At 38.0% G+C, this 23058-nt stretch overlaps 1 protein-coding gene across 2 annotated transcripts in view; it reads right to left on the bottom strand.

The window, feature by feature from the left end:
• Positions 1-14286: 14286 nt before the first annotated feature.
• The window catches only part of KCNG3 (potassium channel, voltage gated modifier subfamily G, member 3), a 42313-nt gene continuing 33541 nt past the window's right edge, over positions 14287-23058 (bottom strand). Inside the window, exon 2 of one of the 2 annotated variants that reach the window (XM_012653825.1) lies at positions 14287-14972. In XM_012653825.1, coding sequence (XP_012509279.1) covers positions 14327-14972 — 646 coding nt within the window. In that variant the 3' untranslated portion in view covers positions 14287-14326. The remainder of the gene's footprint in view (positions 14973-23058) is intronic. The other variant, XM_012653826.1, reaches the window with a different exon arrangement.

The following is a 23058-nucleotide window of genomic DNA, read 5'->3' as shown; positions in this document are numbered from 1 at the left end:
CTATGAAAGCAGGTCAGAGAGGATCAAATGATTGACTCAAGACCACCTGACCAACAGAAGCACTGTCACAGCCAGGAGCCACCTTTTGTGCTTCATTCACCCGTCATTTATTGCAAAGAGAAGTTTTGGTTCAGAACAAAAGGGAAGTGAGTCCACCAAGAAGGAACTACTTCACACCAGTTGATGAAGTCAACTCAACGGATAGTAACAGGTATTTAGTACCAGGTGTAGGTGGTTCTCAAACTCAAAATTTATTAACTATTCAAATATTCGAGCTGTACAGAATTTTTTTCAGATGTGCATACAACATATTTGTATCATAACAAAGTAAATTTTTTATAAAATATTATTTCCTTAAGGACTGAAGATGCTAAAAAGCTTCAACCATGAATTAATTAAATATTTGATGCACAGGTACTATTAAAGATCTGACATAAATACGTAAGTAACACAGCCGAGTAAGAAAAACTATGACTCAAATGATTGCACACTTTACTAATCCCATATTAAAGTAGAAAACAAAATTACGTCACATAAATTGAGCTGATTTTTAAGAATCTTTTTATTAGAAGATAAAAGCTGTGTTCATTTAAACCATCATTCCTAAAAGAGCTACCGAACAATATAATTATTACCTTAAATCACAAACTATAATACAATCTTTACTTCTAAATTACCTTCCCTGTTGGTTGATACAGTACATCTGATCTCCCCATAACATATTCAGTAGCCATTAATGATGACAATTAACAGTAGTTATGTGCACACAGGAGAAGTAATAAAACTGGCCACACGCATATTTGAATAATTACTCCCATTAAGAATAGGGTCAATAAAAATACTGGTTAAAACCAATACGTATTTTATCTGTTTATCTTTAAGCAGTAAAAGCCGAACAACACACACGTACTATCTTTTCCATAAAATCTTTACATGTCAAAATACTTTTTAATCCAGGTTCAAATAATTAATAATGAAGAGACATTTCACCTTCTTTCTTTCATTTTCTCAGGCCCGCATTCATAGGTGCACAGAAAGATGTGTAAGTAAAATGACAATTTGACCACGGACTGTTTGCAAGACAGAAGTGCTCTATTTTAAGGCAAGTATCTTTATCACATACATACATAGCAATTTAGCCATTGATGAATTTTATCATATGACAGTACCAAACAAGAAACTGAGGTATAACTTTACTCAACATAAGTACAAATATCAGAAAGTGTAAAGACATGCTCAGTGTACATCATATACTCACCCACAACTAAACACAGAACTCTCCTCAAAGTTCTTACAGGCCCAGAAATACCCGAGATTCTCAATGCTAGAAAAAACACTAGAAATTAAATACTCTAATATCTTTACAATAAGGCTTTCCACATAAGGCTACCTTTGATATAAGGCTACTTTGACTTAGTTTCTGAAAATAGCAAAAATGTGCACCAAAATTCAAGATATTCTGAACCAAAGAAAGAGGCCTTGGTTTCATGAGGGATAGTGAGGTGATTAGTTTACTGATCAAAATTAAACTTAAGCTAAAATTGAATTTAAAATGCATCAAATAAAAACTTTTCCTATGATTTTTCAACATAAAACTGAACTATCGTGATATAAAAATGGTGGAATGTATAACCATTTTTTTTAGTGCAAAACAGACACCCATTTGTCTTTACATAAATAAACAGAATATAATCCATAACTTGATATTCATAATATATTTTGAAAATCTACATTCTATGACCTTTACAAAAGTAAATCTATTCTGTACTTTCAAGTTAGAAATGACCTGACAGTTTATCTTTGGAGATTTCCAGTCAATGGCTTTCTAAAATGAAGGATAATACAAATCTAAGTCACAGGCCATTTGGTTCATTAACATGTAAGCCATCAGTTTGGGGCCCCAAAAGGGAAAAATGCTTGACACTACATAAAGTGGAAAAAATGTACCCCAAATTTATGCTCTAGTCCAAAGACTTAAAATATCTATGTATTTTTATTATTGAATAGTTTGATACAATGACATTCAGTGAAAAAAATCTGATCACTGTGTTCATGTTCAAAACGTTTTCCCTAAAATGAAACAGACAGCCTTTATTATGCTCAAATAGAAACTAATGACAAGGTAGATTTTTTTAAAGTTTAATAATTAGTGCACTCATTTCCTCTACCAAACTCTCAGTGACATTAAGAGAAAAAAATTTTAATTATTTTTCACCTAATAATTTAATCAAGTGCTCTAGAAAAATGTTCTTCTAAGGGGAAGTTTGGCAGGAATGCTTATTAAATTTCCAAATTAGATCAAAAGAAGGGAAATAAAACAGGATTCAAAAAATTAGACTACCTAGCTGAATAAATAATAACAGTAAACATTAAAACAGCTTCATACTAAGTAACCAGAAAGATCCACAACCCAAATTCCACTTCCACAGTGATGTCAAGTGTCATCTGGTTGTGGGGTCTCCTGGTGACTCCTACGGGAACAGGTACAAAGCTCCCTCGAGTGTTCACTGGTGCCAGTCTCACAGAGTTGCTCCTTTGCAAAAATGTCCCAACAGTTGGGGGCTGGGGAGTAGTACCCGGGGAGAGGAGCTCTAAGTGTAAATACCAAGTTAAATGCTCCTTTATTTGAAGAGATCTAGAAATCTGCCTGTTTAGTAATCATCCCAACACACCACAGGCTTCAGTTCAAACACTAGCCCTTCCAGAGACAGCCACAAATCAGCCACAGCTTCAGCCCATGGAACGAACGACTCACTTGTTATAACTCTGGCTAATCACAACAGCAATTTGAGCTTTGAGTAAAATTCATTTTCTACTCTTGAGTATATCAGGCAGGTCAATCACTGTGACATCTATGTACTTGCTACTTTGTGTTCATTTTGTGTCCAATCAGCAAAATGTCATCGTTTTGTAGGCCAAGGTTCGGCTCTGCACAAAGTCCCTGTGGGCCATATTATGGTACTTCCAACGCCTCCTTCTAAGGGAAACTGCCCTGCCCATGGCAATCTTCCCACCCTAGAAAGACTGCTTCCCCCAAGCCAAGGGAAACTGGCTCAGATAACCTCTCCCTAACCCGGGAGATGGAAAGACTAAACTAATGCTACTCTGGAACCTGAGCAGGGAAAGTAGAAAGAGAATCGACCAGTGGGACCCCAAGTGGAGAAAATACTGGAAGAGAATGAGAGATGCCATGCAGGTGAGAGGGATGCCAACCTGGATGCCAGACCCAGAGAGGTAGGAAAAGAGAGAGGAGAACTACCAGGCCCAGCCAGGCAGCTGCTATTATGTCCTTATAATAAACACCTCAGCGACCTCTGTGTTTTCCTGTAATGAATAAACCTATAAATACAGAGAGAAAGATATATTTCTGAGGGACTTCCAGCTATAAATTTTTTCTCTAAGCAAATTTTGTTTATTAAGATGATCAACTGGGGCCATAAATTTATTTTCAGAATACTCAAAAGTATTAAGCAAAAATAAAAGAACTATAAAACATTAGTATATTATTTTTTATGAAAAAGTTGCTATAATTTGCATTATTCTCAATTTTAGGAACTGTAGCCATTATTCAAACATTCAATGACTGGTTAATGGGATCTTGCTATTCCTAAGAATAGTTGTTATGAATAGTATTGAATACACTTATTTTACAGTTATGGCAAAGTACACCTCTCTTTGAAAGCTTTTTTTCCTAAACATTTTTAATAAGTATGTAACATTACAAATGTGGTATACCCAAAATCCTCGATTATAACTCCATTAAGTTTGATATCCACATTTGCATTGAAGATTATTAAGATTTGTCTAGCACATTCATAAGATTTATTTAAAATGTAACCATTAACCAAAGGCCTTTAGGGCATATGTATAAAATTAAAGAACTGTACCAATTCAGTCAAATACTACATTAACAATATTACTCATGAAAAAATGCCAGTGGGGCTCTATCCATTAAAAGTTAGTCAAACTGGGAAACTTGCAAGTGAGCTTGCAACCATTTGGGGAAGTATTGTTTACATATAATATTGAGCTTTTCCTCCACTTATTTTACTACCATAATTCCCTAAAGGAATTTCACGATCATTATATTCATGACAATGAATTACATTAAAAAATTTGGATCCCCGTGTGGTGGCTCACACTTGTAATCCCAGCACTTTGGGAGGCTAAGATGGCAGGATTACTTGATGCCAGGAGTTTGAGACCAGCCTTGGCAACACAGTGAGACCTCATCTGTACAAAAAAATTTTAAAAATTAGCCTGGTGTGAATATGTAGTCCCAGCTACTCAGGAGGCTGAGGAGGGAGGAAGATAGCCCAAGCCCAGGAGTTTGAGCTTACAGTGAGCTATGATCGGATCACTGCACTCCAGCCTGGGAGACAGAGCAAGACCCTGCCTCTAAGTAAATAAATAAATTAAAATTTTTTAATTTTTAAAAATTTAAAAATCTGGGCTTAGTATTTGTGTAAAGGACCCTCAGGTTAAACCAAAGAATGAGTTTTTAGAGTAGAACAGGAGCAGTTTTTTCCAGGTACAAGGATCTCTCAGAGGGTATCTGCCTAGGTGAGGCTGGCTGGTGGTCATCTCTGTGTACCCCACAGGACCCAGCACAGCAGTAACACTGATTAACTGATTAGGCAAATGCTCCTACTATGTGCACACCAATGATAAAAAAAAAAATTTCCTAGGGCAATGCTGCAGACTAATTAACTATCAAGTTTTGATTTTGACATACCTTCTTCTTCATCCCAGTAATTCAGTGATACTTGCACTTCCTGTAAGTACTATGAAAAGAGGCAGATTTAAATGCTACTAGGAAGCCCAATTCCAGGAAGCGCAGACAGGCTCCCTGATTCGCAGGCTCTCCTACCAAGGTATCCCCAAGATAGGTAGAGGATGAGAACTGGCATCTCCGACACTGACCATCTAATAAGACAGGTGTTTTATCCACATCCTCTGGCATTCTCCCAGGACTTCTGGAATATCTGAGTTTGAGAAGCACAGGCCAGGTAACAAAGCAGCATTAAAATAAACTAACCAACAGAAACAAATCATCTCACATCTCTTATGTCTGTGTGTCTATATATCTTCAGGCAAGAGAAAACAAACTCAAATTAACTTGGGTTAATGAAGAGAATCGGTTTAACAGACTTAGAAACCATTAAATGTGTATCAGTTGAAGATCTGTTTAAAAACCATCAACAAGCACTTCTATGGCTTCAACTTGATTAGTATCTTGTAGACATTTAAAAACTCACTTCAACAAAATTTAAGTGAATCCTGGCATAGGCAATATAACAATTCAACTCACAAGAAAATCTGTCTCTTCATTAAAACACATTGTTAGAAGTCGACACCCCTTCATGATAAAAAACACTCAACAAACCAGAAATAGAAGGAAACTTCCTCAACCTGATAAAGGGAATCTATGGAAAAACCCATAGCTAACACCATTCTTAATGATGAAAGACTAGAACTTTTCCCCCAAGATAAGGAATAGGGCCAGGATGTCCACTCTTGCCACTTCTATGTAACATTGTAATGCAAGTTCTAACTGGAGTGGTTAAGCAAGAGAAAGAAATAAAAGGTATTCAGATTGGAGAGAAAGAAGTAAAACTATATTCACGGATGGCATGATCTTATACATAGAATACCCTAAAGAATCCTTAAATAACTATTAGAGCTAATAAATGAATTCAGCAAGTGTGATCATGGTTCATTTTAGGTGTCAACCTGACTTGATTAAGGAATATCTAGAGAACTGGTAAACCATTACTTCTGGGTGTGTCTGTACTGATGTTTGTAGAGAAGAATGGCATGTGAGTCAGTGGACTGAGCCGGGAAGAACCACCCTCAATGTCAGCAGACGACGTCCAATTGGCCAAGGGCCAATGGATAGAACAAAAAAGACAGAGAAAAGGCAATTTTCTCCCCCCACAATATCTCTCTCTTCCTTCCCCCTAGAGCTGGGACATTCTTCTTCTTCCCTTAAACATCAGAACTCTAGGCTCTCTGGACTTTGGACTTCAGGACTTATACTAACAGCCCCCCAACCACCCCAGGATCTCAGGTCTTCAGCCTTGGACTAATAATTACACCATCAGCTTCTCTGGTTCTGAGGCTTTGGGACTTGGACTGAGCCACACTTTCAATATTCAAGGGGCTCCAGCTTGAAGACAACCTACTGTGGGACTTCTCAGCTTCCATAATCATGAGTCAATCCCTGTAGTAAATCCCGTCTTATATATGTATATCTATGCGTCTCCTACTAGTTCTGTCTCTCTGGAGAATCCTGACTGAAACAGCAAGGTTGCAGGACATAAGATCAATACTTAAAAATCAGTTGTGTTTTTATACACTAGCAATAAACAATCTGGAAATGAAACTAAGAAAACAATTCTATTTGTAATAGTATCAAAAAAAAGAATAAAATACTTGGGAATAAATTAAATTAAATGAAAGAAGTATAAGACTTGTATGATGAAAACTATAAAACACTGTTGAGGCCTGGCTCACGCCTGTAATCCTACGTTCTGGGAGGGCGAGACGGGACGATTGCTTGAGCTCAGGAGTTCGAGACCAGCCAAGCAAGAGTGAGACCCCTGTTTCCACAAAAAATAGAAAAATTAGCCAGGTGTGGAGGCTCATGATTGTATTTACAGTTGCTGGGGAGGCTGAGGCAGGAGATTGCTTGAGCCCAGGAGTTTGAGATTGCTGTGAGCTAGGCTGATGCCACGGCACTCTAGCCCAGGCAAGAGAGCGAGACTCTGTCTCAAAAAAATTAATAAAAAAAATAAAATAAAATAAAACACTGTTGAAAGAAATTAAAGAAGATCTAAGTAAATGGACACATAGCCCATGTTCATGGATTGGAAGACTTAATATTGTTAGGATGATAATATTACTCTAATTGATCTACAGATTCAATACCATCCCTATCAAAATTCTAACTACCTTTTTTGTAGAAATGGACTTGCCAATAGTAAAATTCATACAGAAATGCAAGGGACCCAGAATAGCCAAAACATTAGGAGGGACTCACACTTCCTGATTTCCAAACTTACTACAAAACTGGAATCTTCTGTGTGGTTCTGGCACAAGAATAGACATATAGATCACTGGAATGGAATTTAGAGTCCAGAAAGAAACCCACATGTCTACAGTCAAGTGATTTTTGACAACAGTGCCAATCCTATTAAGTGGGGAAAGAATATTTTTTCCAACAACTGGATATCCACATGCAAAAGAATGAAATTGGACTCCTACCTCACATCATATATAAAAGTTAACCCAAAATGGATCAGAGACCTAAAGGTAAGAGCTAATACTATAAAATTCTTGGGAGATAACATAGGAGTACATCTTCATGATCTTGAGTTTCTTAGATATGACACCAAAAGCACAAGAGACAAGAAAAAAATAGATAAACTGGACTGAATCAAAATTTAAAATTTGGTCCGGACGCGGTGGCTCATGCCTATAATCCTAGCACTGTGGGAAGCCAAGGAGGGAGGATCACTTGAGCTCAGGAGTTTGAGATCAGCCTGAGCAAGAGTGAGACCCCCTCTCTACTAAAAATAGAAAAAATTAGCCAGCCAACTAAAAATAGAAACAAAAAATTAGCTGGGCATTGTGGCGATTGCCTGTAGTCCCAGCTATTTGGGAGGCTGAGGCAGGAGGACAGCTTGAGCCCAGGAGTTTGAGGTTGCTGTGAGCTAGGCGGACACCACGGCACTCTAGCCCGGGCAACAGAGCTAGACTCTGCCCCCTCCCCCCAAAATTTAAAGTTTGTGTGCTGCAAATGAAACCACTAAGTAAATGAAAAGACAACCCTTAGAATTAGAGATAATATCTGCAAATCATATATCTGATAAGAATCCAGAATTCAGAATATATAAACAACTCTTACAATTCAACAATAAATAGACAAATAACCCAATATTTGTTTATGAGCTAAGGATTTAAATAGACATTTCTCCAAAGAACATAAAAAAATGACCAATAAATAGATGAAAAGATGCCCAACATCATTAGTCACTAGGGAAATGCAAATCAAAACCACAGGGTAATACCACTCATACCCACTAGGTAGGCCATCACTTTTTAAAAGAAAAATAAGTGTTGTGGAGAATATGGAGACATTGGAACCCTTCTCAAACATTGCTGGTGAAAATGTTAAATGGTTTCACTGCTTTATAAAAAAGTTTGGCAGCTCCTCAAAATGTTAAACATTACCATTTGACCTGGCAATTTCATTCCTAGGTATGTATTCAAGAGAAAAAAAAACCCAATGTCCACCCAATAACTTGTACATGAATGTTCATAGCAGCATTATTCATAACAGCCAAAAAGTGGAAACAACCCAAATGTCCATCAACTGATGGATAAACAAAATGTGGTCTATCCACACAATGGAATATTACTCAGCCATAAAAAGGAATGATGTACTGATACATGCTATTAAATACAACATGGGAACCTTGAAAACATTATACTAACTAAGTGAAAGAAGCCAGACACAAAGACCACAAAGTGTATGATTCCATTTATATAAAATGTCCGGAATAGGCAAATCCATAGAAAGAGAAAGTAGATTAGTGGTTGCTAGGGGGATGGGTGGAGGGGGAATGGGAAGTGACTGCTAATGGGTACGGAGTATGTGAAAATGTACTGGGGCTAGATAATGGTGATGGTTGTACAGCTCTGTGAATATACTAAAAACCAAAGGACTGTACATTTTAAAATGACAAATTTTATAATATGTGAATTATATCTCGATTTTTAAAAAATGCATTGTTAGGACCACTCCATATTTATTTAGTTCCATTTTGTAAATTCCCTAACTACTCTTCTCAAATAGCCTAAAGTTTGTCTACAGAGCCACAATGCCAACAACACTGACTGGTCAATCTAGTCAAATATTCAGTGACTATTCCTCATTTTTCTCCCTAGCCACTCAACTGCCTCTTGGCACAGTGAAGTCATGCTTAACACCTCACTTGTGTGGGATTAAACAGAATAGGGTGTGAGTCACCGAACTGAGAGAGGGCAAGGCAATAAAGATGTAGACCAGGAAATAAACAGAAAGAAGGTATCCATCTATCATCCCCAGCTATCCCTTAGAAAACTTTTGTGGGGACCAGGAAACTACACTTTTTTAGTTGACAAAAATCCTTATTTTTAAATCAAATGTTATTCTAATTTCTCAAATCTGATTTCACACATATCATCTTTTTAATTATTTGATCCAGTTTTGACCCCTATGCAGGTATGCCCTTCTCAAGACACCTCAGTGCATAAAAAACCAAAATCTAAAAAATAACCACTTCAGGGGATGATGACACAAAACACAAGAGAAGGATGACTCGCAGGTTAAAGGATTCCATAATTGAGTTCCTGTACATGTCCATCATTATGTATATAAAAATACAAAGATAGGGCCAGGCGTGGTGACTCACGCCTGTAATCCTAGCACTCCGGGAGGCTGAGGCGGGAGGATCGCTTAAACTCAGGAGTTGGAGACCAGCCTGAGCAAGGGTGAGACCCCATCTTTACCAAAAAGGAAGGGGAAAAAAAAGAAAGAAAAGAAAAAAACCCACTGGGTGTTGCGACTCGCACCTGTAGTCCCAGCTACGGAGAGGCTGAGGCAGGATCGCTTAGAGCCCAGGAGCTGGAGTTTGCGGTGAGCTACAGTAGACTCCACTGCACTCTACCCAGGGTGGCAGAGTAAGACTTTGTCTCAACAAAAACAAACAAGGCAACTGAGCACCCCTCCTCACAATCCCCTACCCCTTATAAAAAAAAAAAGAAGACAATTAAAAAAAAAAAACACCATATGAAAGAATGCTGAACAAACAGAGAAGTGTATGCAACCTTCTCTGACCAAAATGGAACTTTTCCAGAACATTCCATTAAAGCCTCAATCCATGTTACTTCCTATTCAGTTATGACATTCCTCAGTCTGATTCTTCTAAATAATGCAATGATAACTATGAAATACCTATATTTATTTGTATAATACATGAACAGGTGCACAACTGTTTTGTAACTTAAAAATTCTGTTGAAAATCTGAATTCCCCATACACTGGTCCCGAGCCCTCTTTCCTGACAACTAAGGCTTCTAAAAGCAGCATTTTCTTTTTAATTCAACCTAAAAAAAAACGGAGGACTCCAAAACCCCAAACAAAATATTTTCAAAAGAAATCCTTCATGCCTTCTGATGTTGCAAAATTTTTAAAAAGGAAGTATATCCAAAGAGTACTGAACCAAAAGTCTGGAAATCAGGTTTCTGGAGCCTAACCTGACACTAGATTGACTGTGGCCAAATCACAACCCATGGGAGCAGAGTTCCCTGGCTGCTAACATTTGGATGGGACAAAGGGCATATGATTGGAGCAAAGTAGACCAGAAGGTCTCCAGGACCCCTTAGTTCCAACTTCATATGACTATGTAAAATATTTAGACCGTGTTTGATTGGATTGCCCACCATAACAGAATGCACATTTATGTAGGGTCAGAGGGCTCTGGAAATATTCTGTGAAGCTATGCTTAAATTCGGAGTTACAGAAGTTACTAGTAAAACACAGCTAGGAATTTTCAGTGTTTTATTTCTCATTTCTACAGAAAACAGGCAAAATAAGCTGCTTCTAGAAAATATCAAGCCAACAGAGAGAATTCTCCCAATACCAACATCCAACCTAACCTCATTTCTACCTCTCCTAGATCCCAGGACATCTGGACAAAAGTTTAAAAAGAGGAAATAATATTTTGACTTACTGACAGCCATTGTGAAAGAATATATTTTAACACATTTAAGAAAGCAACAACTTATAAATGTGTGGTTACAAGTAACTACCACACCCAAGAACAAATGCAAGTGTTTCGACTAGCAACCTACAGTGACGATGCAGTAATAAAAGAAAAAGATAAAGTCTTGAATGGTTACAGTATGTTCACTTTCAAATATATTCCCTAATTCTGGTTTTCTAATGCTGACAAACTTCATTTTAGAGAATACAAAACAAGTTACGTATAAGAACAAGTCACGTAAGTCAGGTGTGACAAGATCAGAACAAAGATTCTGGTTTCCTCTTTCTTCTTTGGGCATTTTAATTTAGGATAATATCTGACTTACTGGTACTAATATAAATCCCAATGATAACATTTCTGTCATGAAGACTTGAGTTACGAGAAATGTCTATAAGTACAGTTAAGACAGAAGTGGTACTTAGTGATTTTGTTTTTTAAAGCAGCAATGTTCATGGAAAGTTACCACGAAATGCTCTGTTCCTAAAAAACTATAACATCCACAAAGACAAAACTCTAATATATTTTTTTCACTTATGAATGAACTACTCTGTCTCATCATCTCCTTAATAAATAGGTAGCTGAACTGCCAATAGAATTTATCCAACATGCTTCTTCAGGAAAATTGGTCCTATGAAAAATCTGGCATCACGAACAAGAGATTTCTCATTACTTAAGGGCTGCACAAAGTCTGTGTGTGTTCACACATGTGGCATATATACATACAAGTGCCTTGCCTCTTTACACAGAAGTTTCTTCCCCCGATATCAGTCAATAGTTTGTGCCTAAGTCTGTAACAAATACCATGGGGACATAAAGGTGTGTGCATAAAATAGGGTCCCAGCTTTCAAGATAGTTATGATTTACTTTGGGAGATAAGACATTCACATGAAGAGTTCATGGTACCAGTAAAATTGATGGTTATCAGGCCGGGCGCGGTGGCTCACGCCTGTAATCCTAGCACTCTGGGAGGCCGAGGCGGGTGGATCGCTCAAGGTCAGGAGTTCGAGACCAGCCTGAGCAAGAGTGAGACCCCGTCTCTACTAAAAAATAGAAAGAAATGATCTGGACAACTAAAAATATATATAGAAAAAATTAGCCGGGCGTGGTGGCACATGCCTGTAGTCCCAGCTACTCGGGAGGCTGAGGCAGTAAGGATTGCTTGAGCCCAGGAGTTTGAGGTTGCTGTGAGCTAGGCTGACGCCATGGCACTCACTCTAGCCCGGGCAACAAAGCGAGACTCGGTCTCAAAAAAAAAAAAAAAAAAAAAATTGATGGTTATCATATTTTTATTAGTAATATGGATGTGCTATCATCTGCACATTATTTGCATGAATCACAAAGCTTTAATCCAAATAAGTAAGAAAAAATAAATCATGCCATTTATTTCAATTATATTAAAATACAATAAATATATGATAAATAATAGAATTCATTTTGAGTATGTAAAAAGGAGCAGCACACCAATAGTAGTAGGGAAGATGGGGTGAGATTTTTAATGGCCAAAATACCACATAAACTCAGGAAAGGAAATTAGAGAAAAAAGGGTTTTGCTATTATTACTTCAGCATAACAAAGAAGTGTGGTTTCTCAAGGCTTTAATCAACACCCACAGGTGTGTGAAGAATAAATTTCTGGGCTAGGTTTCTCGAGACCCAGATTTTAGCCCAACTCCTTCACAGTCACATCCTCTCTTGCCCTGGTTTTCTACCTGTAATAGCTGAGGTTTATACTAGATAATGGCTAATATTCCTTCAATGAACACTTACGGTAGTCCTCTTCTTTGATAAATATATCCAGGTCCCATGTCCTACCTATCACTTCCCAACCCCTCTCTCTTCCACCCCTGATAAATTACAGTATATGACATTAAATTATTCATGAATCTGTGACTTTAATTTTTTATGTTTATATACCAACTTTTTATGGCAATCTGGATGAAAAAGCAAAATTCTAATTCCTATTGCTAAAATTTAGTACTAAATAATCATCACTTTTACATTATCTAGTCTAATAATCTAGCCAGATTAATATGGTATATTATTCAATATTCTTACAAAAAGTATTTTAGTGTAGTTTTGATTCACAATGGTAAAGATCAGATCAAATAATTATGTATTCATTGCTTTTACATGGCTTAAAACTGATTTTAGCTACACAGCAACTAAGAGTACAGTAATATTTAATTTTTTCTTTTTACGATAATCCAGTGACAACACATGAGTGTGACTTTGGTGTTAAAAAGCTACATAAATATACTTTTCTACAAAGATCAGAGAGAAAAAAAGGCTACATAAATACCCTTTTATCTGGTAAGTCTTATTCAATCCATGGTGTTTGGGGAAAAAGTTAAGATAAATATGGGTTATAATATTGAGTAATATCAAACTATTTCTATTAAGTAATATCAAACTATTTCTATATTATCATTTTTATGTTGGAAATAGTCTTGTCTGGACATCTGAATGTTAGGACAATTATCATCTAGTAACAGCAATGAATTCAAATATTATTTAATAAAATGCTAAACAATACAAGCTCTCTTCAATTCTTAAATACTTTTCTGAATATTTCAGTAAAGAGATGTAAGAAATCCAAAATGGAAAAGGTGGCTGGGTACGGTGGCTCACGCCTGTAATCCCAGCACTTTGGGAGGCCAAGCCAGGAGAATCGCTTGAAGCCAGGAGTTCAAGACCAGCCTGAGCAACATAGCAAGCCCTCGTCTCTACAAAATAAATAAAAAGGAAAAGGGATAATATATTCAAGCTTCCGTGAAGCTGTATGATAAGGTGGATAATAGGCACAAAAATAAAGCAGAGAATTGAGAAGTGTGCTGGAAAAGTTTTTCAAATACTATTCTGGCTTGTATCTAGCTCCATTATACAGTTTAAATTTTAGTCAAATTTTTAAAGTATTTGTTAAACAGTTTCTGCATGTGACATATGTTTCCAGGATACTTCTGACATTGATATGAGAAATTATAAAACATTTAGAAATGAAAATGTTACTTTCAAACAAAAAACAACACTATAAGTTCCAAGCTTCTTCTGAATTCCTAAGATGGAAAAACATTTGGAAAATAGTACCTTTCTGTTTTAAAATGATCAAATAATGTACTTAAAAATAATGTGTAATTGTTCAAGGCAAGGAGGAAACAAGTCTAAATAAAATAAGGTCCTAGAAACTGGGCACAGTGACACACGCTTGTAATCCCAGCTATTCGGGAGGCTGAGGCGGGAGGATCACTTGAGCCCAGCCTGGACAGTACAGGGAAATCCTGTCTCAGTAAAAAAATAATGTCCTAAAGTTCACTCTAGGAGTCATTACTCTTCCTTTGCAGTCTCAATTGTATTTACTTTATAATAAGTAAATTGTTTTATCCCTTCAGCTGGAAAGGATAATTTTTACCCTACCAAGCTGATGACAGCCACTGCAGTGCTCACCCAGCAAGAAACACATGCATATAAAGCAGCGTCAACTCTTTCTATGAAGTGTGTGCAAGAATTGGTTTGCAATGCGTTAATTCAGGAACTCGGCAGAGAGGCTCCTACTATATCTAGCAGATCTAAATTTGAGCTCATGATAACATTGCACAAAGCTATGGTAGATAAAAGTGATTGGTAATGCCAATAGAACAATTCCGCTAACAACACAAACTCCTCCAAGAATTCTTCCAGGCACTGTGATAGGATACATATCTCCATAGCCAACTGTAGTCATAGAGATAATCACCCACCAGCAGGCAGCGGGGATGCTGGCGAAGTCCTTGTTGGATGTTTCCAGGTCCAACCCATGTTCAAGAAGCTGAGAAAGTGCACTAAAGATTGCCATGGCAACACAAATGAAGACAAGTAACATAACCATCTCTCGGTAGCAACGTTTGAGAGTCAAACCAAGTGTCTGAAGACCAATGAAGTGACGGGCAAGCTTAATCACCCAGAAAATCCTCATCATTCTAAGCACCCTCAAGGTGACTCCAGCCCTCTGGAGTTGAGAGTTCTCGCCTGTAAATACTGTCATCAACACGGAGATGTAATACGGTGTGATTGCCAGTAAATCAATGATGTTCAGGGGTCTCTTGACAAACTCACACTTGTTTTTGGAGACGATGAACCTCACGACGCACTCTGCAGTGAACCAACCTATGCAGATAGCTTCAATTATCCTGGCAAAAGAACAAAAGAAGAATTGATCATTTTATGTTTAAGTATTTTAACAGCTCTTAGATTTTTCAGATAGTACAACACTGACATACTAATTCAGTTACTTTTCCAGAAAACATCAAGAACAGACAGTATTACCAACATCGGCAGACGCACCGGACGCAACAGAACAACAAATCAGTTCCGATGAAAATCGAACTTGATAGTCATTTATATATTGCATGAAATATCCTTTAAATGACTACTTTTTTTACTTAATAATAGTAATAATTGTCATTAATACTTTAAAAAATATCTCTTTATTTGGTGGTTTGAAATTAGCTTATCCTCAGCTAGCCACGATGTAACATTTCACTCATTCTTGGAGGACAGTGGTTCTCAACTGTTATGTCAGGTATGAGGTGGGCCAGAAGGGTTTTGTTCCTACATACGGTGAACATACCCAAGTTTTTTGATGACTTACTTCTTGGTAATAGAGTAAATGCAAGATCATTTCCTCAAATGTGACTCTTCTGTGTTTTTCAATAGACGTGTCTGGGAGACGCGGAAGCTGAGCCAGCTTTTGGGACCCTGCACGAGTGCCCTCACCAGGAGGGCACAGGTCACAACCACCCTCATCACGTGCTTCAGGCTGAAAACAGGCTAAGGATTCCCGCACTGGAGCAAAGCAACCACTGGGGTTGTCCCAAAGACAACTACTTTGTTTGTTTTCCACAATTATTTTTACACACCATATATTTTTAAAATATAAGACCACATTTTACCTAGAGCAGTATGTGCCAACCTTTCCACATTACTGCACACATGGAAAATAATAATATTTACACAGCACACTGGAGTCAGGGGGTAGGATTCTTGAAGAAGCCACCACCCTGGAGGCTCTAGCACCCCTGGCCCTTGTCCTGCATACTCCAAAGCTGAAGAAATCAAATTTCAACACACCAGTTAGGAAACCCAGACCTGGGTGAGAGGCAATTCAAAGGTAATTGTAAATTACTTTAACATTTTTAATTCCAAGTTAAAAGTTATAATTATTATGCCATCATTCATTTTTCTCCACATAATTTTTCCTCACCACTGACCTAAACCCAAACATCAGAAATACAATGCAGAGAGAAGAAATTGGAGTAGCTGGGATGGGAGCAGGTGGGACCTCATTTTGGAAAGCATGACTCAAAGTGCAGTCCACAGAACGCAAGTTGTACTGGATGGTACTCAGGGAAATGAGTAAATACAACTGGCCATGTTTCCCTACTGTAGGGCTTTGCAGGGCTTAAAGGTTAACTGTGTTTATTTTATTTATTAACTTTTCTTTATTTTTTGAATAGGTATTGAATAGTGAACCGTTGAATTCACATGGTTTGGAACTAAAAGGTTAAATAATGATAACAATAATGATGATGATAATATAGAATATAGAATACACAACCGCCCAGTTCCCTTCCTTGGAAGCAACAATTATTATCAATTTCTTATGTATGTATATGTATCCCCTTTTACACAAACAGCACCATATTACATAATTGTCCTGCCTCTTATTTGGTTATTTTATCTTGGAGATCATTCCAGGTCAGTAAATAGAGGGCTTCCTCATTTCTTAAACCTGGTGATACATGTATTCCACTGAATGTTTGTATTGTGACTTATTTAGCCAGTCTATTTGATGAACATTTTGGTAGTTTCCCATCTCTGTCAAAACAATGATGCAATGAATATTCTTACTTCTGCATCATTTCACACATGTGCAAATACATCTGAAGGATAAATCCCAGCCTTGGAATTCCTGGGTCAAAGGAGACATATACTTGTAATGCTGATAGATCTTGCCAAACTACCCCCACGGAGGCGGTACTGAATTACCCTCCCACCAGCAACGTATGGCAGTGTCTGTTCCCCACAGCCTCACCCATGTAAAGTGTTACTGAACTTGAAGGTCTTTGCTATTCTGACAGATGAAAAACACTTACAGTGAAAGATGTTGAGCATCTTTTCACATATTTAAGGGCCTGCTCTGCAAGCTATGTCCTTTGCTCACAAGGCCTTTAATCTGCTCAGATACATTTTGAATCCTTCGGGGTCTGCAGGGTGTCAGATTGGAAACTGTTCCAGAGCCTTTGCCTATAAATTTATTTGTAGCAGAGTTTGACAAACTACATCTTTGGTCTAAATCCTTCCCACTGCCCATGTTTTTGTATGCCATGCAGCCTAAGAATGGTTTTATATATTTTTTTTTTCATCCTTTCCCAGTGGTTTGAAATTCTGGCATTTGTCATATATTAAATCACCAAACATACCTGAATAAAGTTCTGGATAGTCCACATTTCCAAAGTGGAAAGTTCAGAGCTACACTCAGGTATATCTAATTAATCCTTTTTATCTTATACTTCCCATACTGCTCCCTATTTTAATTATAGCTCTATACAGTTGACTCTTGAACAAATGGGCTTGAACTGCATGGGTCCACTTTTACGAGGATTTTTTCAACCAAATGCAGCTGGAAAATACAGTATCGATGGGATGTGAAAACTGCACATACAAAGGGCCAAGTTTTTGTATGGCCCATTGCAGGACTTACGTATGTATGCAGGACCCTCTGCAGGCCCTGAGTATGCAGGAATTTTGATATACATGAGAATCCTGGAAACAATCCCCCAAGTATACCAAGGGATGACTATACGTTGCTTTGATGTCTAGTTAAATATATCACTTGATTGTTTTCCTTCTTTTCAAGATTGTCCTGGTTATTCTTAAGCAGTTGCTTTTCCATATGAATTTTTTTTTTTTACATTTTTTTAATGGTTGAGGAAAAAACAAACAAAAAAAAACAAAAGAAGAATTACATTTTATGACATGGAAATTACATGCAATTAGAATTCCAGTGGCCATAAATGAAGTTTTATTACCATGTCCAATCTAGGTCAGGGTGGAAAGTGTCTCTGCTCTACTCTGCACAGTCACTCAGGGACTTGGGTTGATATAGGCCCTGCCATCTTGCAGCCAACCATTAAGAATACATGCCTTCCAGGTTGCCATGGCAGGGAAAAAAATTTGCCCCTACTCTTCCATGCTTCTTTCTGCCTAGAAATGTTTTGCACCCTGACCTAGATTGGACATGATATGGAGCAAGAAACAAATCTTTATTGTGTGAAGCCACTGAGAGTTCTAAGTTGATTGCTATCCTAGGTAATAGACTGGAAATAAAGTAGTAACATGTGCACTCAAAAAAGCACACTATAGTAATAATAATATTTTTCTTAAATTGGCTTGCGGATAAAATGTACCAGTTCTCCAGCTAATGTACTATGTCTCTTCTCTAGACAGATATGAGCCAAAGGCCCTGGACTGGATGTCAAAGGCCCCGTTCCCTTTCCACTCTGAAAGATGAGCCTTACCCATCAAGTGGCAGTGTCACACGGATCTCCCAAGGACCCTTCCAGCTCTAAAATCCCAAGATTCTATTAATTTCAGAAGAGTAAAAAAATTAACTGTGCCAAAAACACCAGAGCATTTTCTGTCTAATTATTTCTACCAGCAGCGAAAGTTGTTCAGATTAAAAAGGAGGAAATCCAAATGGTGTGGAATAATCTCTCAGTAAGGGAATTTCAAAGAAGTTCATCTGTAACGAGGTCCTCAGGGTTCTTCCTGCCCACCCTCCAAGGCAGTGAGACGCAGTTTATTCAGAATTCCACACTAAAGGGATGAATCAGTGAGAAACCCCAGGCATCGCTTTTCACCTACAAGTATGCCAAAGCAGTCTCCAACAACAAACACCACCACGCCTGCCAAAATTCCCATGTTTCCAACTGGCACTCTCGCCAATGCCACCACAGGCAACTGCTGGAAAGCTGAGTACTGTTTACTGAGCACTATAGCAAACAATTGGTACTCCCGAAGGCTACTTCTATAAAACACAAATAGGAAAAAAGAACTAAAGAAGATACTGAGGGAGAGGGACACCATATTCCTTTGAGGCCTATTCTGATTTCTTCTGAGGTCCAAACATACAGACGTTCATGAATGCATAGCTAATAAAAATGTTTACCACTTACTGAGGCCTGTCAGTTGGGCAGTGTGCTAAGTACTTTACAGACATCATCTCATCTAATCCTTTTCAAGAACTCTATGAAGTGTGTATTTCCTCTAACATCTCCATTTTACAGATGACAAAACTAAGACTGGAAGGTTAAGCATCTTTTCCAAGGTCACACAATTAAGAAACTGCAACGGCACAGGCACAGGTAACGAAACCCAGATCTATAGGGTTTCAAAGCTATAAGGCACATTTTAAAATGCTAATGATTTTTATGACAATGTCCATTGTTAAGATTAAATGGTATGTCAATCTCTTGGTCTCCAAGGTTTACATTAGAGGAGCATTTTTCAGACTGCCAGTTCTTAACCCATTAGTGGATCAAAATTGACATTTTTTCAGAAATAGAATAGAAAATGTCAGAGTACATCAAATTACAGTTCTATGAAACTTTTGTCTCAGTTATATATAGTTGTATCCTGGCTTATGATGTAAAAAATATTCGTTTCTGTATGTACTGGAGGGCTTCAACAATTGCTTGCTATCATCAGTCATTACTAATTACTGACTGGTCCGTTATGATAGAAGACCCTTCTGGGAATTACTCAGAGGTTAAGAAACAGGCTACAAAGGGGAGCAAATGCTTTCAGCGTTAGCCAGTACCTGCTTCCATGCTCTCCCATCTCCCCCGCAAAAAACTAGGACAGTACATAAGAGGCCACTAACTAAACTGTGTGAATGTAAATATCAGTGCCCTATGGGTGCCATCTTCTCATCTTTCCTTCTCTCTTTTTTTTTTTAATTTCAGCATATTATGGGGGTACAGATGTTTAGGTTACATATATTGTCTTTGTCCCACCTGAGTAAGAGCCTCAAGCATGTCCATCCCCCAGACAGTGTGCACTGCACCCATTAGGTGTGAATACTCCTCCCCCTTACCTGCCCGACACTGATGAATGCTGCTACTACATGTGCACTTAAGTGTTGATCAGTTAATACCAATTTGATGGTGAGTACATATGGTGCTTGTTTTTCCATTCTTGTGATACTTCACTTAGTAGAATGGGCTCCAGCTCTATCCAGGATAATACAAGAGGTGCTAGATCACCATTGTTTTTTGTGGCTGAGTAGAACTCCATGGTATACATATACCACATTTTATTAATCCACTCATGTATCGATGGGCACTTGAGTCGTTTCCACATCTCTGAGATTGTGAATTGTGTTGCTATAAACATTCTAGTGCAGATGTCTTTTTTATAGAATGTCTTTTGTTCCTTTGGGTAGATGCCCAGTAATGGGATTGCTGGATCAAATGGTAGTTCTACTTATAGCTCTTTGAGATATTTCCATTTTACTTTCCATAGAGGTTGTACTAGTTTGCAGTCCCACCAGCAGCGTAGGAGTGTTCCTATCTCTCCGCATCCACGCCAACATTTATTGTTTTGGGACTTTTTGATAAAGGCCTTTCTCACTGTGGATAAGTGATATCTCATTGTGGTTTTGATTTGCATTTCCCTGATCATTAGAGATGTTGAGCATTTTTTCATATGTTTGTTGACCATTAGTCTGTCTTCTTTTGAAAAGTTTCTATTCATGTCCTTTTTCCACTTTTTGACAGGGCTGTTTGATTTTTTTCTTGCTGATTTTCCTGAGTTCTATATAGATTCTAGTTATCAGCCCTTTATCAGGTGTGTAACATGCAAATATTTTCTCCCATTCTGTAGATTGTCTGCTTGCTCTCGTGATAGTTTCCTTGGCTGTGCAGAAGCTTTTTAATTTGTTCAGGTCTCATTTATTTATTTTTGTTATTGCTGTGATTGCCTTTGGGGTCTTCTTCATAAATTCTTTGCCTAGGCCAATGTCTGTAAGAGTTTTTCCAGCATTTTCTTCTAGAATTCTTATAGTTTCATGCCTTAGGTTTAAGTCTGTTATCCACCACGAGTTGATTTTTGTGAGAGGTGGAAGGTGCGGATCCTGTTTCAGTCTTCTACATGTGGCTATCCAGCTTTCCCAGCATCATCTATTGAATAAGGGTTCTTTTCCCCAGTCATCTTCTCATCTTTTCCCCCAATATTTTATAATGAAAACTTTCAAACATGAAGCAGATGCATTAATATTTAAATACGCTTGCTTATCACCTATTCACTCCTTTATCCATCCACTAATCTCTTTTTTATGCATTACAAAATAAGTTACAGACATCAGTACACTTCCCTCTAAAACTTCAAAGCACATATCATTTACTAGAATTTAGTATTTGTTTAGTTTTTCTCTTTTATTGTAAACTTTACATAAAATGAAACGTCCAAATCTCATGTATGCATTTTACTGAGTTTCGACAAATGTATAACCCAAATTGCTATCAAGATACAGAGTGTTCACATCATCCCCAAGAGTTCCCTGCCTGATTCATGTTTGTATCTTTCACCCTCACTTCCCAAGCCCATCAGACACTTAGCAAGTGCTCTGTAGATATTTGTCCAGTACAACGTGAGTGATTTTGATAGAATGCAAAGGCCTGGGATGGACACTCCACAGCCACAAGAAGCCTTCTGGTTCTCCTGGATAACTAAAGACTGCCATTAAAAATGGTCCTGAGGCATGAGCAGAAACTTTTCAAAAGAAGACAGAATAACGGCCAAAAAACATATGAAAAATTGCTCAACATCTCTAATCATCAGGGAAATGCAAATCAAAACCACCATGAGATATCACTTATCTCCAGTGAGACTGGCCTTTATCAAAAAGTCCCAAAACAATAAATGTTGGTGTGGATGCGGAGAGATAGGAACACTCATGCACTGTTGGTGGGATTGCAAACTAGTGCAACCTCTGTGGAAAGCAATATGGAGATACCTTAAAGAGATACAAGTATAAGTACCATTCGATCCAACAATCCCATTACTGGGCATTTACCCAAAAGAACAAATGATACTCTATAAGAAAGACACCTGCACCTGAATGTTTATAGCAGCACAATTCACAATCTCAAAGATGTGGAAACAACCCAAGTGTCCATCAACACACGAGTGGATTAATAAAATGTGGTATATGTATACCATGGAGTACTATTCAGCTTTAAGAAACAATGGTGATACAGCACCTCTTGTATACTCCTGGATAGAGTTGGAACGCATTCTACTAAGTGAGGTATCCCAAGAATGGAAAGACAAGCACCACATGTACTCACCATTAAATTGGTATTAACTGATCAACACGTAAGTGTACATATAAAAATAACATCTATTGGATGTTGGGCAGGGGGGAGGGGAGAGGGGGGAGGGGGAGGAGGGGACAGGTATTTGCATACACAAAGAGTGCAATGTGCACCATCCAAGGGATGCACACGCTTGAAACTCGGACTTGGGGGGGAGGGGGAAGGCAAGGGCAACATATGTAACCTAAACATCTATAACTAAAGACTGCCATTAAAAATGGTCCTGAGGGCTGGGCACATTGGCTCATGCCTATAATTTCAGCACTCTGGGAGGCCAAGGTGGAAGGATGCTGGAGGCCAGGAATTCTAGGCAAGCCTGGGCAACATAGCGAGACCCTGTCTCTACAAAAAATAGAAAAACTAGCTAGGCCAGGTGGCACACATCTGTAGTCCTAGCTACTTGGGAGGCTGAGGCAGGATTGCTTGAGCCCGGTAGTTTGAGGCTGCAGTGAGCTATGATTGTGCCACTGCACTCCAGCCTGGGCAAAATGGAGAGACCCCATCTCAAAAAAAAAAAAAAAAAGAAAGAAAGAAAGAAAGAAAAGAAAAGAAACAAAGAAAGAAAGAACTCCTACAACGCAATGACAAATAAAATCAAATGATGGACTTGAATAGACATTTTTCCAAAGATGATATTCTAATGGCTAATAAGCATATGAAAAGATGCTCACCATCACTAATCATCAGAGAAATGCAAATCAAAACCACAGTGAGGTATCACCTCACACCCATAGGATGGTTACTACCCAAAAAACAAACCAACAAAAACACCCGGAAAATAAGAAATGTCGGTCAGGATGTGGAACTCTAGTGCACTGTTACTGGGATTGTAAAATGG

Source organism: Propithecus coquereli, unplaced genomic scaffold, assembly GCF_000956105.1.
Source record: "Propithecus coquereli isolate 6110/MARCELLA unplaced genomic scaffold, Pcoq_1.0 Scaffold43, whole genome shotgun sequence".
Classification (NCBI taxonomy): Eukaryota; Metazoa; Chordata; class Mammalia; order Primates; family Indriidae; genus Propithecus; species Propithecus coquereli.
This window is presented reverse-complemented; position numbering and strand designations above follow the sequence as displayed.